The sequence below is a fragment of the Melanostigma gelatinosum genome, assembly GCF_949748355.1.
Source record: "Melanostigma gelatinosum genome assembly, chromosome: 15".
NCBI lineage: Eukaryota > Metazoa > Chordata > Actinopteri > Perciformes > Zoarcidae > Melanostigma > Melanostigma gelatinosum.
In genome coordinates, this window is record NC_136648.1 from 15,568,028 (window position 1) to 15,587,826 (window position 19,799).

The following is a 19,799-nucleotide window of genomic DNA, read 5'->3' on the forward strand; positions in this document are numbered from 1 at the left end:
CAATTGATCAAATAACTGCTTCAACACGTATAGAGGCACATGCACACACATATATACACAGTACACACACACACACGTACACTCTCTGTGACGTGATTTAAATCCTCTCATCCAGCGATATCAAAAGAAAGTTTCGTGTTTGAAATATTCTCTTTGATGGTTGCAAGTTCAGCTCATCGCCACGACTGCGTTACATTTGAAACACCCACACCCTTTCTTGCCCCTACCCTCGCTTTCACAACATGCTCGCCGCACCTGTCAGTATCTTCCATATTGCTCGTGGCTATCATGCGCCAGGCTCTTCTGTCTCTCTCTCTCCCTCCCTCTCTCTGCTTGTCTTTCCTTTATAATTACTAGGGCTACATGAGCGACCTCTCCCCCTTGTGTTACAAAGCAAGACGATCCAGACTCCTTGCCTCCAGAGTGAGCCATGTGGCGCGTGGCCTACTTCCTCCACTCCCCTACCTAAGGGAATAAAAGAAGTCCGGAAAACGTTAAGGACACAGCAACTGGTGCTGCTCGGCGCGAAGCAAGGGAAGAATTAATACCGAAATCATCCATCAAATTATTACGGTGTTCCGCGCATCTTGGTCTTATTCTCAGCCCCCTTTCGGGATGCTCTTTCATCACCTTTCACTACACTTCCATTTTTTTTCCACCGCTAAAACAACTAAAACATGGCAGGGAATCATGTTATGTTTATTCTGAGTTTGTACCAAACACAGACGCTTCCTCGGGAGACAAGGGAAGCAATTAACAGCAAAAATAATTGTATTCTATCCAGCTTTCACACTCCCTGAGCAGCGTGTGGTAAACATCCTCAGTCGCTGGTCCCTTTAAGTGGCGATACATAGCTAAAAATAGGAGCGGTTGTCTCGTTAGGGCCCAATAGATCGAAGGTAGAATTACAGTGGAAAGGAGGGGAAAGCTAAGCTCCAAATTAGTGTACCAAGCTCTTCACAGTCAAAGGAGACATGACTTGACTCAAAGAACAATTAGCCATTCTGTCTAATTGCACAGTCCTTACTTGGAAATTCCCATTAACAGAGATTTTCCAAGTGTGTCCATAGCGACTACTCTCTTGATACAGTGTGCTCTTGCCTTCCCTCTTAAGGCTTTCGATGAGTGTGTGCCCAGCCCATGACCTTATTCTAAGTGGCAGCGCTCCGGTGCCCTGGTGTGACATTTTGTAATTTTGTAAAAGCCGCGCTAATTATGAACACGTATCCCCGAGCCAGCCTTGTTAAATTGAACACATCGCTCACTGTCCTTCAGCACCAACAAAATGGCATCAGTCAGGAAATATGTATCGAGAAGTAGCCACACAGGGGAAATGTTCATCACCGTTGGAGGGAAATGAGGGCATGATGAGGTGTGTGTGTGTGTGTGTGTGTGTGTGTGTGTGTGTGTGTGTGTGTGTTTCCGTAACATTATGCCCTTGTGTGCACATCTACTTCAGTGTGAGCATGAGCGTTTGTCCAAGAGAGCTGCTTATCAGCTGCAGAGATCACAAGCTGTTCTGGCTGGTCCAAGGGTACACAAATCATGAGCAGCAATTCCAACACAGCATGCTGCCCATGCTAATTGCGATCCTTACTTGTCTGCTGGCTCGAGTCAAAGTTAAGTAGTAACTGTGTGTAGCGCCGTTAGACTAGCTGCATCCCTTAGCTCCGGGTCAGGCAGTTTTAGTTAATTGTCACTGTCACTCTCCGAGTCTAATTATTCACCAGCTTCCTGCTACGCCAGACGAGTTGTGCTCATGGTTATTCCTGATTTTACTTCCCTGTGGCTGCAGGTGGGCTACTGCTGCCAGCAGCCACTTAATTGAGACATCCTCTGGTCCCTTTGTATAGGTGTGAGACGTTGCACCTATTTTCTGGGCCAGAGATAGACAGAACGAGAGCGAGAGAGAGATATATGCTATAGGCCAGGCTGTCTCACTCTGATGCAAGCAAACAGCACCGTCTGTGCCACCCACAGTGCTAGTCTGAACACAGGGAGAAGGATCATATACAGTCTTTCTTCGACATGCATCCAAATGTGTGGCTTTGTAGTCATGTAGCAGCACCACAACCGACAATGTCATTATTTATTTATATTCTCCTGATCTTTGTCTCCTCACGCCCCCACACACAGTCTGACCTTGTGATATTGTCTTCAGATAATACTGTAATATTCATCTCTGAAGCAGCATTGTTTTCTTAAAGAATGAGTATATTTCTCATGGGGCCACTGCTCTCAGCATCCTGCCTGCCAAGTGTCTGACGGGAGATATCTTTCAGCGGCGCGTCAGTATTGGCCACCTCCCTTTCAGGAGCTGCCGTTATTTCTTGCTCTGATCTTAACCTTACTCTTGTCTTATACACAGAGGGGACCGTTTCTCTTGGGAGGTATTAACCCTCCCCACGGCCCAGGGAGACATTTTTCAGCGTGGAGCTGACATTAACTGTTGTTGCAGGGGCTGATTGTCTGATTGCCATACTTTATGGAGCCTCTCGTTTCCACCAACATTGATCTGCCACTGCTGTATACGATGCGCACGGACTGGTAAAACCATGCCTGTGTGTGTGTGTGTGTGTGTTTGGGTGTTCACATAAAGAAGGGGCAATGGTGTTCACCAACAAGAGATGAATACAGACCGCTCAACACCAATGTTGAACACCAATGAACATGTGGTGGGAGCAGAGAACATCAGCTTTCCGGCAGATTAGACACCAGGAAAAAGGTTTGCGAGGCAATTAGACACGTTTATCAAAAAATAAAATTGAGTCTGTCATTTTAAAAGGGAAGGAAAACGAATTGCGGCCACTGGACGGAGGGGATACCATTCAAAATGAAAAGGGGAGAAAATGGGAGAGTAAGCCTTGGGTTTTACCTGGGACACTTTGCGCACCACGTCCCCACTGACCGCCAGTCCCTGAACAAAGGAGCGTGCTGCCACAAATGTGCGCGTGACCATCGTCTTCATCACGCGGGGCGTGTCTCCGAAGGGCCGTAGTGTCTCTATCTGCTTGGACACACACTCCAGGTAGTCCTCACCTGCAAGCAGCATACACATCCATTAACATCGTCATCGAAGTAGAGAGGACATCTAAAGATTGTGCTTCAATAGAATATAAAGTCATCTCAAACATCTGTACGAGGTCAAGAAATAGGATATTATCATTGACGGTCAGAGCCATGCCAAATGTTCTGCTCTTTATCGCATGTATCTTATATTTGTACTGGTCTCAGGCAATACACCTGTGTTAAGAAGCAGCACTTGGTTGTTAGTTGGTGTTCTACAGAAAAGCTGGTTGTACCTATGTTATACTGCTTGTTTGCCTGGAAGAAGAGCTTCTCCAGCAGCCTGGCCCAGAATTCGTTCAGCACCTCCTCCAGGTTGACATGGGAGCCTCGGTAGTACTGCCTCAAATCCGCGTACAGGTCAGAGAAGACCTGGGAATTCTGGATGTATAGTAAGCCAAAATTTACAGTCAAAGTCTCCTGTAGACTATTCGCAGAGCGGTTCAGCATCTCCAGGAAGTAACCTGAAAACAAATATAGACAGTTTATGGTTTAAAACTCATGTTTACACTTTCGGCAACCACACACTGGGCAATGTTATTTTGTTCTGCGCCATATTTATTCCTCTTTCCATTTCCATTCTGACCCACTGTACATGTAGTGTGTGCTGCTCAATATAGAGTTATTAACGAAGATGTGTCGGCCCTTCAGAGCTGTAAAGCTGTCTGGAATATTCCCAGAAAACGATTGTTTTTTTACACAATTTCCCTCTTATTCCTAACGCCTTGTGCTGCATACCAACACTTGCCTCGTACTGTCAGTGAACCTAATGCTGAAGTATGTGTGAGTGTACCTCTAGGGGGATGTCAGAGAATTGACAGCGCTTCATGGCGCAGTATATACTGCTCTGAGTGAGGATTCAGAGATATAGGCTTCAGACAGAGCTAGGCAGGCAGACAGACAGACAGACAGACAGACAGACAGACAGACAGACAGACAGACAGACAGACAGGAAGGCAGACTGTCAGCTTTGGGGGAAAAAAAAAAAAGTTGAAGTCAGACTGAGACAATAACTAAAAGAGTAAATGGAAACAGGAACGTAAACTGCAAATCCAAAACTTATACTCATGTTTTGTCCCGATCGTTTACATTTACATTCATGAGGGGCACAGGATATTACACACATCGAATGCAATAGGATACAACTCCACTAATATCTACAGCCTCAAAAAAAGAAAAGAAATTGACTGTTCTAAGGTTAAGCAACTTTATTTGATTGCATTGGATTGCAGTTCAAACTGGTGATTCACCAGTGGTTGAGTTTCCGTCAAGGTGCATACACTCACACATCGAGTTTGTTTTCACGAATCCCAGCTATTCTGTGGCCAGTGGCATCAACATGTTTCCATCCGTCTTGTGTGTCAACAACGTTTATAAATGAGGCCCGTGTTCTGCCAAGTGTGTGGCAGCAACAACAACACTGTCCCCGAACCATCCATCCATTCAGAGCCCACATTTGCGCTGCATCTCCACATACACAATGGGTTCAAAGCAGATGCATGTGTGTGTGTGTGTGTGTGTGTGTTTGTCTGTGTGTGTGTACATGTGCATCTGTGCTGCAGGGAGATGGGAAGCTGGAGAGTGTGCGACAGTGTTCACTTTGTAGGTGTCTTATCTCTGCGTGCCACCACCCCTGATAGGGCGGAGACGTGAAAAGGAGTGAGGTTGTGGCCTCCACAGGGGACACCTCGCCTGGAGCATATTCCCATAACGAAGCGTTTTTTAAAGACATCATAACACACACAAGCATCCCCCCCCCCCCCACACACACACACAATCCAGCATATTTAAATGAAATACAAACACGACAACAACATATGGAAAAGCCAAGCCGAGTTATACAGGAGCAAATACTCCAACACCCACATGCGCAGGGCCTGAAGACATTCACAGCACTTGGAGTTACATAACATTTTAATATGCTAAGCTCATCCTGACCCATCTGCGTGGCATTATCTAAGCAGTGGCCTTGTTGGATATCTCTGTTCCGCTTCCCGACTCATGAATAAACACCAGCCGGCCTGCTTCGCCGCTGCTGTTATTTGCTGCTTTCTTCTGGCATTTTCATAGACTCCGAGCTGAAAGGTCTACTTTCATTGAGCCTTTGATTTGGAAAAAAATGTCTTTATCTATGAGTGATATTCAACTTTGTTTTGGTTTGACACGTCAGTTCAAGTTTCTTTCTCCTACAATCACAACTGCCCTTTGACGTTTCCCTCAGTTGGGTTCATGCCCAGAACAATATCAGTGTACATTATTTCTAAACCAGAGTCATGGTGATGTGTCAGTTTAATGCACTCAATGTACAATGAGCTCTGGGCATGAATGTTTGCCTCTAAGGGGTTCAAAAATATCTCTACGAGTCAAATTAAAAGGCCTTTATGTTAAATATTGCTGCTTTTTTGGGCTTTTGCTGGATTAAGCTGAAAACCTGTGCCTGCTCTTCCTCCCTGGTGTGATATAGGCAAATCAGCATTTCATTTTTCAAGTTTAGGATCGTATTTTGATGATATGTGGCCGTTTTATTGTGTTACTGAATGTCTAAATTACGTGTTAAAACACTGGAATAAACAAACCAAACCAAGTAAGTATTTCCTACTGCAATGTGACAAAAATGGTCGGGGACCAGGTTCAAAGTGTGTGTCATCTATTCTTTATAGATAAATAAGAAGAAAGCAAAACAAGTCAATTTTCTAAAAGGCAGAAACGGCGGATGTAAATGTTTTAAACATGATAGAGAAACCTCCTCAGTAAGCTCCTCATTATAGCTATAAACCTCAGCGTGCACAGAAAATGGCAACTTAATGAATGGTGGCGTATCGCCTACGTCTTTGTGTGTGACGTCAATTGTTTCTTAGATTCCGTTGTTTGCTGAGATAAATGCTTCTGACATGAAGCAGCCGTCCGTCCAGAGTTTGTTGAGCAGCGATACTTCCAAGCTGGATGACACATCATTCCCCTGTTTCCTGACCTTCTGTCACTCAAACTATCTGGAGTCACAGCTCTGGGCCAGCCTCAAAGCACCAGCAGAGCTGCATTTGTGCAAGCCAACACACAAAAACATACTTCCAGGAGTCAGCAGAAAAGCACATGCACACACATGTGCACAGAGAAACCAACTTCAAAGTGACAGCACACAGACGCACGGGGATCACAGACCCTCACACACACAGACACACACACACACACACAGACACTATACAGGGTACACAGTGGCAGTCAGACAGACAGACGGGGAGCTGCTGTGACTGGTGCAGCTTTGCTTTTAATCCCCATTAGAATTCATTCCTGCTGTGTACTGTCAGACAGACTGTAAAAATGCTTAAAGTCTGGTTCACCAAAGTGACTTTCAGCAGAAATGGTTTTATTTTTATGAAATGATTTATCCTCATTTCTGTTTACTATCTTTACGTGGTTGGGGCATATTTTTAAGCACTCTGGGCTCACCACACGTGGAGGTCAGATCTTGGCAAATGGTATCATGCTGTCCAGTTCTCCTCTGCCCTTCAGCTCAGGTGAATAATGATTATCATTAGTGTGACACAAAGCCCCCTTGTGCACGTGTGTGTGTGTGTGCATGAGCTTTTGTGCGTGGCGATGACCTTTCTCATTCTTCATCTGCTTGTGTCTATACGGGGAGCTACAAGCTCATCCCTTCCCTCACCCCTCCTTCCTTTTAATCTCTCCAGCAATCTTCTATCATCCCATGAAGCCTAACCTTCGCTCCCCCGGCGTCTGCTCTCCAGGGGAGGAGCCATGTGGGAGAGGAAGCCTAATTGCTTATATTGGTGTGTTTGCACTACCTTTCAGTGCAGCAGTCACAAGGATACTTCATCGCTCCTCAATGTATACATTTAATGTCAGAACTAAACCTCAATATAAGGGATGTCTGTTAGTTGTGAGGATATATGACATCCTCTGTGTCCATCAAACTGATTCCAATCGTCAACAGAGTAGAACTGGGCTATAAGTCACTATTGTCCTGTCACAAGTTTATTGCGACACTATAATCTAGAATCGTTAAAGAAAGCTGTGTTCAACAACACAGCTTTGATTGAGCAAAATGCGCGACTGAGTTTGGTCTGATGTTATGCATTAGAGTGGAACAAAAATTCATCGTTTTGCACATCGGTTTGAGTGTTTTCTTTGCACCTGATTGGCAATATTGTGTCGTATGTAAATGTTGGAGAATATCCTTTTAATATCATGAAAATGCTTCAGGCGCTGAACAGAGACCAACCACATTGACTGCGTACTCTCATAATTACCAGCAGTTCCTTTCTTTAATGTGACGGTAGATTAGGAAAATCTGTCTCACCAACCTCTCCCTCTATCACATTCTGCCTTTCCCTCTTTCTCTTCTCTCACACACTTAGAATGAGCCAAGTCAAGCATGTGTGTCTTAATGACTTTCTTCCTGCGGTGAGAGGAGAGTTAATGATTTCATTCGTAATCACTTTGAGCTTCACATCCAGGCCACCTTGACATGCCAGAGGCTTATTTCAACTCTATTCCTACGTCCACTTGTCCCACTGCCTCTTTACATAATTAACACACATATTTAAGTGTACACACAAACCCTCACAGACCTTGGAGGTACTCTAGTACTCCACCGTCTTTTACCCTCTCTTGGTCTTATGTCAATCAATACGGTGCTTTAAACCAGATAAGTCGCCTCTACCTCCACATGCCCTCTGTCTCTCTGGTGTCTCTCCATCTTCAGTCCCCCCCCCGCTCTGTCTCCCGTATCAAGTCGTGTTACTGACAAGAGATTCGGAGTAACACAGAGTTAGCATTGATCCCGAGTTACTTTCTCACACAAAGGTATTAACTATGGCCGAGGCTTGTGCTACTCATTGCAGGATAATCCAGATCCAGGGTTCTCAGACAGAGGGCTTAGCGGGTCTGGCAACATTTGCCACTGTCGACTAAAGTTGCAACTAACACCAGCTGATTGAATAATCTGATGTAATACGGGTCGGTGATTAAGCAATCGCAGGCTGATAAGAAATCCCTGAATCTTTCACAACTTAGCCCGACTAACTCTCTGATCTCCCGAGAACCATTTCGTTTTTTGTTTCCTCCAAATTGGCAGTTAGCATTATCTTGCATGTGCAGGAAATGTTTCAAAGCACACGGGACCATGTGTTGGAGGACTGAAAAAAACTTTGTAAAATGTACAATCCAAATTCTGGGAAGGAGAAGGACACTTCCCACACATTACAAATGGAGGGAAAATGAAAGAAGATACATGTACAGTGATTTTGACGCTGATGCTTAAGCATACTGAGGATTCATACACTTACTAACCTACAATTTAATGACCTTATGTAGGAAACTAGCTGAGAAACATGTCAGCTCAACGGAGTTTTGGCAGTGCGCCCGAGACTGACATGGGAGGATTAGATAGAGAAGGAAGATTAGTGAACGAATGAGAGGGAGTAAGACAGGAAAAAGCAGCAATTGTATATCTCCTTCATATCTGACAGCCATAATTCTATTTGTCCATTTTGCAAGTGCTGAATGATCATATTAGCCGGTTGGTTCTTTGGCAGGGAGGAGCGAGGCAGAGAGACAGAGAGCAAAAGATGAGACACATGCCAAGAGGAGGAGAAAAACAGGTGTCATTGGTGCATAAAAAAATAAAACTAGAAAGTACTCAGAGAGCACGTACCAAAGCCTGTACACTGCTCTAAATGTGTTATTTTAATGGAACATTTTAAGCTGCATCTGGATCTGATCTGCATCAAAATCATGTTGATTCTCTGTTGGCTGCCATGACTTTTGGGGAATATCCAAATCCTGTGTGGGAATATCAGGCGTTTGTACAAGAATGAATTGTGCAACATTCGCCTGACGTCAGACTCAGGAGTACTGAGTTACAGGAATTGAATCATGTTGCCACCTGTAGGCTAAATGCCATCACGTTTTTCCGGTTGGCTTGAACTGACACCTGCACTTGGTATAACGTACACAATGTATTCAAGAGGCTATACAGATGTAACCAATATAAATATAACTCTCCAAGCAAGGAATCCTGTTTCCATAGCATCCCTCATGGTTAAGGGATTATCAATTCAAATTTGATCTGTTTTATAAATGGCTGTTATAACTACTTTCCCAAAAACAATCTGAAACATATACTGTATGAAGTAACTTGATATTCTAGAGAAGGACAGAAAGGGAGACTGGCAGAGCTGTAATATTGCAGGCACAGCAAGGCTCGTCTGTACTCTGTATCCCACCCATTGTCTCTTCAGCAGGCCCCACATGGTTTTGTGATCTCTACTTTTTCTACCAGAACCACTCCCCATCCACAAGTACCCAGGATCCTCAGCCTTTCCCTTTGTTAGTTCCCCCACCTGTGCAAGGACAATGAAAAAAAAACAAGCACAACAGGGCACAAAACAAATCCTGCTGTCCTGGGCGCCCTGGATGTACAACAGATGATATGGGAGCTGTTAGACTGTTTATGTGTCAGTCTGACTCTCCATCAATAACAACACTTATCACACACATCGCAGTGCCCCAAGAACACTGCCAGCCCCTTAGCCAGCATTTAGATGCTATTAAAAGCTCACTCATAATAAACACGCCGACACATCACATAATGCATGTCATTTATCAACAGGCTCTCTGTGGAAGCTTTTATTCCACTCTCTCTCCTCTGACTTTCCCTTTCTAGCAGTATGCACCATTTACCCATGCCTGTTTTATTTTCTATCCATCTGGTTCTCTTTTTCAGCTGCTTGTTTCCTCCCAAACGCCACACTGTTCCTTACCCTCACTATCATTTGGTTCTCTTTGTCTCTTTCATCTCATCTTACTTTCCACTGCTCACCATCCGTTCTAACACCGAATTCCTCTTTCCTTTTTCCCTTCCAAGGCACCATGGCTCCTGGTGAGTAATGTGTTTGGCATAATTAGGCCAGTGTACTCCAGGTCCCTGCCGACGTGATTTGCATGAAGATAAAATGAGCCAATCAAGCGCCACAATGGGAGCAGATGTCCTTGTCCCTCATGACATCATCAGAGGTGACCCTGAAAGCAGGAAATTAGAGGATGGGTGGCAGGGAGGTGGGAGTGAATCAAATATGTTGCTTAGTTGTGGGAATACTGCAGTACAGACTGTGCCACCAGTGTCCAATCTAAGTGAGCATGGATTTAGTGATGTGGAGGGGGAAAGGAAAACAAACCAGCCTACATTTGGTTGGAAACAATCAGTATTGGGTACAACTAGCTAAAACTAATGCCACAGTATAAATTCTAGGATCTGCCTGATGCAAATTTCGCCATCAGCGGTTGTGTCGCCAGGCTCTGTGCGGACAATCGCTTACCGCCAACGTGTTGTGACCACTGCGCTACGAGTGGCAGCGTTGGGATCTACTGAGCATGTAGTGGGCAGCATAAACTGAACTACTATGCGACTGTGGTGTCTGCAGCTGTACGCGTCCCTTTGGGAGTATAACTGTGTTTTAATGCAATCAAATACAACAGCTCGCAATTAGTCTCGCCTTATAGCGTTATAAAGACTATTCACTGAAAAGAATACAGCAGGCTGCCGCTTGCTATCAGCTGATGGCGATACAGACTTGTCCTTTGATCCAAGTTTAGGGCCCGTTTCCTAAATCTGATAGGATACACTTGAGAGTGCTTGATGTCATAATCGCTCAGTCTGTCTCCCCGGGAGGAGATGAATTACTGAACAGTCCAGCGGGGAGATGTTCAGAGCTCTACTTAAATGAATAAATAAGCGAGTCCTGCTTGACCATCTAGAAATGAGAGTACCCATAAACCAGCCAATAATCTTCAAAAATCAGATTAAGCTCTATGACCACTGATCTGCCTTGAAATGAAATGGGCTGGAAAACACTGGCCAATAAGTATTTGGCTGCTCATAAATACTGTGTGCCAGTGCATGAATGTGCATGTGTGTGTGTGTGTGTTGAAGATTCAAGACCTGAGTTAAGGGTTGGGATGCACCAATCCGACTTATTCAGGCCCGGTACAGATACCGATACCTGGGCTCTGTGTATTGGCCGATACCGAGTACTGATCCTGAACCAGTGTTTGATTATCAGTATCGCTATAGGAGCCTCTCTAGTTAAGAATTAAGTTTCTTTGACCCGCACTCCCTTTTTTCCAAATATTCATCCATCTAGTAGAAAACAGCAAGAAACGAAACGCTGGAATTGTCTAAATAAATCATTTGATGTGTTAAACGTCCCCAAGGTATTGAATGTTAAGCTTTTTTTCATGAGTTTAGTCAATTGTCTAGTTATTTCAGCCCTTCTCTGAAGTGATGCTGCCACAGCCATATACACATGTACAACAAGAGGTCAGGCACAGTTATGATGTTGTAGGAACTATCTATTTGATTTTAGTATTTAGTTATTTGATTGATAAGTAGTTTTGTTTAATTATTCTAGATGTTTGCATTTCTAGGTTAGAATTGTTGATGTATTAAGATAGCTTGATCATCACCGGGGTGGACCGATGGTATTTTAGAGCAGGAGAGGCAGCGATAGGAGTTCCTTTGTTCATACGTATGGACAATGCTTTCTTTTGCCTGCGTAAACCACAAGCCCATGGTGCATCAATGGGCCTTTGATTTATGTTTGTTTTTGATTCATCGGACAAATGGCCACTACAAATGCATTATGAATTGTTTCTTAACATCAAAGGACTGAGGGAATCAAATAGAAGCAGAGAAGAAATTCTGTCCCAATTTAACCTTTTTGTCCAATCAAGGCACAGACACTAGTCTGGTGTTCGAGGATCTTAAGTTTTGTAAGAAGTGATCTCAGGACAGGAGTTTGCAGCTGTATGTAGAACCCTTCAGGGCCAAGGAGTGCCTCACATACTGTACAAACCGAATCTGAAATTTGAAAGATAACAGGTATGAATTTTGTGAATAATATTGATCTTGGTAATATATAGTCTAAATAAGTATTCTTTTGGTCAAAGTAAAAACATGCGCTTTTGCATGAAGCTATATGTGGCAGCAGTACAAGTGAACACACACACACACACACACACACACACACACACACACAGTGAATCAGATGCTAGTGATGGCACCATTAGGCCAAACACCACCTGCCAGGTTAAAGGCTTCCGTCTGTCGAACACACCTGGTTGCTATCTAACGCGCAGCTCCCTTTGGTGCCATCACTCTGTGTCCTCTCTGACCTTTTCCCTCTCACTTTCACATGTAACCCCATCTCTCTTTCTCCGTTCATCCCGTTCACTCTCTCCCTCTAGCTACCACTCTTCATTTCCCTTGCTCTGACGACGTGTCCCCTTTTCTCTGGATCTTTTATCCTTCCATCCGTCTCAGTTTCATTCTGTCCCCTCCTCCCCCTCCTTTTTCCCTCCTCTGCATTATACCGCTGTATATTTGTTTAACATGATACAATATTTAGTTTGTACAGTATGAATGACAGTGAAGAGATGTGGAGTACTACCAAGTGCAAACCACGGACACACATGCTGTATACAAGTACCCATCAAATCTCAACTGTGACACACACTAAATCACAAGCTTACAAACACACGTTTGCCTGCTCACATATCTACAGTGTAGGCTACACACTCGCAGGCCCAGAGCCAGCTGTATGTGAGCATGCTGGTCCTCTAATCTGTGGCTTGGTTGGGGCTTCTTCCAAAGTCCATGGACCTAAAAAGTCCAAGTCTGCCTGGAACAGTAACACCCTACACTTAGCCACATGGCGCTAGCTAGCCCACACCCTGCTAAACACAGCCAGATGTGCAGCGACTGGCAGCATGGTACAATGTCACTGAACTCGCTTTCAGCCATAAAAAAAAAAAACTTAAAGAAATTCTGCTCTGGACGTGGTTAGGAATCATCTAATCTTCACCTATTTTAAACCATAACAGCCTTACTTCATATTTGTATAAGATCCAACAATTTCGCCGATCATGTGGCAGCAAATGCAACGTGTTATGGTCCAATTAACCCCAGTCTATCGCTCAGCTCTTGCCTTCCGAGGACACAGTCAACAACAGATGGCTTTAAGACGTCAAGGTCTCAGCACTCATATATTTCTCTCCTCCCTCTGTCAGCTCTGCCATCCCCACCTGATTGCTGCTGTATCCCTCCGCCAACCAGTCAAGTAGCAGTTTACATCCACGTCTGTGCATACTCTTATAATACTGTATATGCAGTGAAGACTTTGAAGAGATTCAATAAAAGGTATTAAGTGTAATTATTGTGGCGAAATGGAAGTTATGACCACATTGAGATGTATGATTCCAGCGAATAATTTCCAGTGACTGTTGTCTTTAGTTGGAGACTTGGTGGCGTGCCGCCTGGCTGGTGACATCAAGGCTTGGAGGCCAGCGACTCAACGAGCTGTTAAGGAAGGCTAGCTAGGTGATCATGTTGGAACTGGACAGCGTGGAGGCAGTGATGAAGGGGAGGATGAGGGGGGGAAAAAAAGTCTAAATGGAGGTTTGTCCCTTTGTGGATGTTTGTGCCGAATTTGAAGAAATGTTCTAGAGGAGTTCCAAAGATGTCAGGTTCATTCGAATGGAATGGACGGACGGGCAACACACAAAACATGAACTCTGAGCACACAGGAACACAAAACAAGCTACAAATGACTTCATTCTGAGGCAACGCAAGTTACCATGATGGTGTTGTGTGTCTTTGTGTATTGAACTACGAGTTTTTGGATTTACATCATTCGAATGTTTAGAGTTTGGAGCTGAGTGCTGCCTGGAAGTGTGTGTCTGTAGTCTGTGTTGTTTACAGGCATGCTGTGCTAAATGAGGTGTTTTCCTGAAAAATTGGGAAAGCTCAAGAATTGTAGGATGACATAAACTAACTTGGAGATAATGTGTATGTCCTGGCCAGGTTTGTGTGTGTGTGTGTGTGTCTGTATGTTTATGCTTGTACTTGGCAGGGTGACTGTATCCCTTTGGCACAGCCAACCGCCCCCTGAGTGATAGGGCGGGACTATGAGAAAGCAAGACAGCGATAGAAGAAGAGTAAAGAAATGTCACTCTGCCACTAATCACTGTAATCTGAAAAGGTCAGGCTAACTAGCCAAACTCAGAGCCCCGGCTGACAGATCCATTGTCACCCACTGGCCGAGGGGAACGAGCAGAGCGCAGAGACACCCTTCTATAAACTGGAGCAGGTCATTAGACACAAATAATTGCCTTGGTGCGCCAATGTGCTAAGATTGAAAATCCCTCTCTCCTCTCTCTCCTTCTTTGTCTCGCTCATTTTTCTTCACCCACACTCGCAGCACTGCAAATAAGTCTTGCGATGCTTCAGTTCGTATTATTAAGCGCTAAAACAATACTTTGCTATGGTGCAGAGTATATTTAGTCGTTCAGACTCTTGCTCTACATACGTTATCACAACACTTAACATTTAAAAGAGGAACTGCAATGTGTCACAGCCGCTAACTGAAGGTCCGCCTCCGGAGCTGCTGCTGCCTGCTCTCCTCTCCCTTCTGCAGTGGCCGTATGTTAGATGAAATGAAAATATGAGTCATTGTTCTTGTTTCCACTTTGGAAACCGAATTTGAATTCTGAGAACTGAATGTGGAAGCATGTAGAGTTGAGGGTCAAACACAGTTACAGAGCAACTGAATTCATATTCACATTATTACATTTAGTTTCAAGTTCGTTGGAAACTAATTCATTCATTTTCAAATTATGTGATTCAATTTCGTTTTTATGTTCAGTTTCTAGTGACACAGATTTCTGCCCATAATAAAGCCTTATTTGAGGAATATATGTATCAAGTCCTCTCAAGTATTGACTTGGCGTTCTGACAACACGACTGCAATGCATTACCAGCCTCTGCTGTTGAAACGTGACAGTAGATTAATGTTCTTAATCAATCAGTGGACTTTATGATACAACTTATCTCTTACACTTCTTGTCAGACTGTGTCGGTGTATGTCTGCACCTTTGTGTGGGCTGGGTATGTGAAATGAAAACAGCACAGCCGGAAAGACAACGGTACTGTTCTATCAACACTGACACAAAAAAAAACCACCCAAAAACTGTGTCCTTGTGCAGCATATGTCAAAAAGCTTGACTCCCTCCGTCTCATTCCCTCACTCAGTCATACACTTATCGTGATGACACAAACTCACCATCGAAGGCCTTGTACTGTCCAGTGAGTGAGGTCTGTAAGGCTCGGCCGGCCTCTTTGAGTAGTCCCTCCATCTCCCTGCGGCTCAGCGTGGCCAAGTTGTCCTCCATGCCACTGGTGCAGCAGGTGTAACCCTGGGGGCAGATGCGCAGGTGCTCCCCTAGAAGAAGGACAGGTGGATGCAGAGGAGGAGAAAGGATGGAGGGGGGGGGGGGGTGAAGAAAAGCAGAGAAGAACAGGGACAAAAGAAACATGGCATTATAATTTATAGGTTCTATCAATTCAGTCAGCACTCAACAAAACTGAGATTGATAGTTCCTGTGTTGCTGCTGTATAAAATACTCCGCGCTGAACATGAACAAAGGGAGAATTAGCAGCAGTGGCTGTTTTTATGGCCTTAAAAGCAGCCTGTTGGCAGTCGAGGAGGTGGCAGGGCTGAATGTGTCCGCCCGCCTGATTACCTGGCAAGATGTGGAGAACTCTGTGGAAATGGGAGCACTGGAGCAGGAGTACAGCATCATCTCCCATGCAATTTTAATGAGCATTCCTGACACACATTCACGTGCATGCATTTGAAAACATGTGCATGCACAGACACACACGGACACACACAGATACAGCAAGTCAGGGCGAGTGTGAAGGATCTGTGAGCTCGGATTGTGTGTGTGCGAGTATACACACACGCAAATAAATACCACATGAAAGAATTTAAACAAGGGCTGTCAAAGTTGGTTAAAACGGCAGTCAAGCTGCAGCTGAAATGAAAAAAAAAAGCAATTACGTAAGACGGAAACATAATTTTCCACATCAACGCAACTAATAACACACATAAAATGAATCCAACGGGAAACACAGAAGCACACAAGGATTGTAAAAACAAGGCACTATGTAGAGCGGGGCACACCGAATCACATTGAGACGTGGTGGGAAAGAGGAAAGGATTCCGTTGGACTGCTAAAGTCAATGGGACTATATGAAACAATATGAAAATATTAATTGAAGCTTCTGATGCACGCACAGAGACAAAAGAGTACGGACAAACGTCAAAATGGCTGTAGCAAGTATATGCAGATAGGATGGCAACCATGTTTTTGGGCCTTTTTGCTCTCGTGCTGTTGTTCATATGAGGGAGTAAGTTTGAATAAATATGAAGGAGCATCTAATTGAGGAGCATCTAATTGTTGTGTCACCCTAGGCCTTCCCCCACAGCCATAAAACACACACACATTTTTTCTTTTGCTCCGGGTTGATTACTCCAGTCCATCACACAGTTGATAATAATTTCTTAAACCGCGGAGGGTTGATGCCGCTAACCCCGACTATCAGAATCACATTTGATCATAGGATGCCTGTTTCAAATAGGAGTGCTACATTTACAGGTGATGAGACGAACAGTTTGTGTGACCGACTCGTCCATAGTCTGTATTACAGAAGCCAACGTCTCCATTGCTATTTGATATCAGCGTGCCACTGGTTGCACTTTGCGTTAAGCAGTGTTTATAGATAGAGTGCAGGTTGTAGTATTTCCATCCGGATTGTATTACTCCCTCCATGGAAGAAACACCGAACTGAATCTCACCGAGTCCACCCTCCCACCCAAAGGCCCTGCAGAGACGAGCATTCTAACTGCCTCTCTGTTGGTTCACTCACATATACGCACGCAGACAGACCCTAAACGTAACCATCATGTCTGCTTTGTCTCATCTTGTGAATAATTAGGGAACATGGCCACTTACTGCATTTTGATCAGTATCTAACTTGGAATTATTTTTGGATTTTTCTATCTTCATGCTTTTCAGTGTCACAGCCATGACACATCTTTATATGGACGTTTCCAGGCCATTGACATACGTTTAAACAGCACAATAATATTAACAACACAGTGACTCAACCTATAGCTTTGCTGCAACATTTTAAACCTTTTAAGTTTTGACTTTAATTCATTTGATTTAAATTGACATATATGTCTGCAACATACTAAACACACAATGCTTTCTCATGTACATCAAATGTACAGTAAAGCATCCCAAGAACTGTGGCCCTGTTCTCTCCTGCATTAATAGAATGCATAGGTTTGGGTATAAGCCTCAATTTAATCATCAAAGCTTTACAGTTTACACATTCTAATATTGTGACTGGGAAGTCTCGACATGTTTACTGTATGTCTGCATCATCGGGCCAAAACTGTGCTTTACATAGCCTGCACAAAGGCATCTACAAATGCGGTGGACACGCATACGTACAGGATTCATGATTTAATGTCCCTCATGCTGTTATTAGCATGCACCTGGTAAAGGTTCCGCTGAGGGGTAAGTCTGAAGGCACACCGCCATCGATAACATTGATCCCCATCCCTTTCATCGTTAATGACGTGCGTGGGCTCAACGATTACGAGCATGCATTTCAGCTTCATTCACTGTAGTTGTGGGCTGAGATAATCACTGCTGCGTACGAGCCGCTTTGCCATCTCAGCTGTACTTCACGGTCAATGAGGGTGTCCACGTACTTCACTGATCATATGCCAACAAAGTTTCCGCAACTTTCCTTTAAGTGCCTGGTCTTGACCGAGAGAAGCAATTAAAGGTGATTTTCCTCTTTGAACACGGAAGTGGAGAACGGGGCTGCCTGGATCGGAGGAGAAGTTGACATTGAGCATCTCTCAGCACCCTCTCACTGGTCATGGTGTCACCCATTCACACGCCAAGGGAGAGAGTGAGAGAGAGAGAGAGAGAGAGAGAGAGAGAGAGAGAGAGAGAGAGAGAGAGTTTGTGGACCTGGAGAAGGTCACTTGTGCGCAAGTGTGATTTGAGTGCGTCGGTGAGAGGACGAATACATTGAATGAGGGAGTGAGAGAGTGACGATGAGAGTACAAATAAATGGAAAAAGGGAGAGAGGATAGGAAGAGTGAGAGAGAAGCTTGATGGAGGAACGGCATACAGCGCTATCAGGGGTCAGCAGCTATCCGTCAGCCCCCGGGACAACCGTTTAAATGCCTGGGACTGCGTTTAGTGTCCATGTGTATTACGGGCCTGTGGCCATTTCTTCCAGTGCAATCTGCTCGCTGCCTGCCATTTGAAGGACATCTGTGCAAAGAACAATACACACTTAACCTCTTTAAAAGCACAATACGCTCACACACACACACACACACACACACACACACACACACACACACACGGATAGTAGGAGGTGTGAGGCTTCCACATGCAGCCAGGCAGGAACAACCTCTTCAGAGGGTCCATTTCATATATTAATCAAAAAATGTAGTGGTTTCCTCGATACACTCACAACATCTGCTGATTGGACACGCACGTGTGCAGTTTTAAACACACACGCAACGCAAGGTCCTGGACACACATCTGCCGCACAGCAGAAAAGGTCACCTGTAAAACAGCATTACGTTTCCAGTTGGCTAACCTAACAGTCGGCTAATGTTACAAACAGGGCAGTCTCCTCCATTTGCCTCTGTAAACTGCAGTGTGTGTGTGTGTGTGTGTGTGTGTGTGTGTGTCTCTATTTAGGTGAGAGCAACAGTAAGCCACTTTCGATCAAGTGTAGAGGAAATGTATCCTTAACAACCAGACATAGCTCTCGCTTTTACACTTACACACACACACACACACACACACACACACACACACACACACACACACACACACACACACACACACACACACACACACACACACACACACACACACACACACACACACACACACGTTCAGTCTAATAGCCAGAGGATACTAGAGTAATCAGCAGAGGAGGACAGCTCAATCTGGAGAGGAGCTGTTTCAGTGGGATGCTCCAACAGAGGCCATAACACAGAGTGCCGCTAATGCTAATGCTAATGCTTGAGACGTCCAATTTTCTGTGCTTACAATACCAGACATCCTATTTTCTGCTCTTAGAGATAGCTAAAGAAAACATGTTTTCATTACATACCACAAGACCACTCCTCGTACATTAGAGGTTAACTCTTGCCTTCACCAATTTCCAGCCTGCCCTCGCCATTTCCTGTCTCTATTGTTCCTGCAGTCTGAATAAACTTCACGGAATGCATGATGAACTTGAAAAGTACGGTCATAATAATAGTACTGTTCGTATCTCGCAAGAGACGGTGAATTGCAGAGTTGAAACTGCGCACGGAGATGAAGCAAAATCCACATAAACAAGATCTGCTCAAAATGAAATGATCTATTCAAAATTATTCAAATCGACAGAGTAGGTGTTCTGCATTAATCAGTGCACTTTCTGGGAGACCAATCAGCACAGAGGAAGCAAGCCAATTATCTGGCCTCTCCTAAAATTACACACATGCATGAGCCACCCACCCACCCAACAATTAATGTATGCGTGGCGGCAAAATTAGGGAAACTATTCACCCCATTACAGTCGCCCCCCACCGTTTCTTTCCCTTCTCTTTTGACGGACACGGCTGCTTAATGGTGAGCAATTCCCTAACCATTAGCTTATCACTGTTCACCAGGGAGGAAGGCTCCTATTAAACAGTAATCTGGGAAGGCAGAATAGGGTCGTGCACACTGTGACAAAGCATGGGCGAGACTGACAGTCAGCGGCTTTTAGAGATGGTGGGAAA

The 19,799-nt window shown here is 44.4% G+C and overlaps 1 protein-coding gene across 1 annotated transcript in view; it reads right to left on the bottom strand.

The window, feature by feature from the left end:
- The window catches only part of gpc1b (glypican 1b), a 59,924-nt gene that overhangs the window by 9,346 nt on the left and 30,779 nt on the right, over window positions 1-19,799 (bottom strand). Inside the window, exons 3-5 of the mRNA XM_079284876.1 lie at window positions 15,204-15,362; window positions 3,303-3,530; window positions 2,876-3,039 (exon numbers count right to left, since the gene is read on the bottom strand). Of these exons, the coding sequence (XP_079141002.1) occupies window positions 2,876-3,039; window positions 3,303-3,530; window positions 15,204-15,362 (551 nt within the window). The remainder of the gene's footprint in view (window positions 1-2,875; window positions 3,040-3,302; window positions 3,531-15,203; window positions 15,363-19,799) is intronic.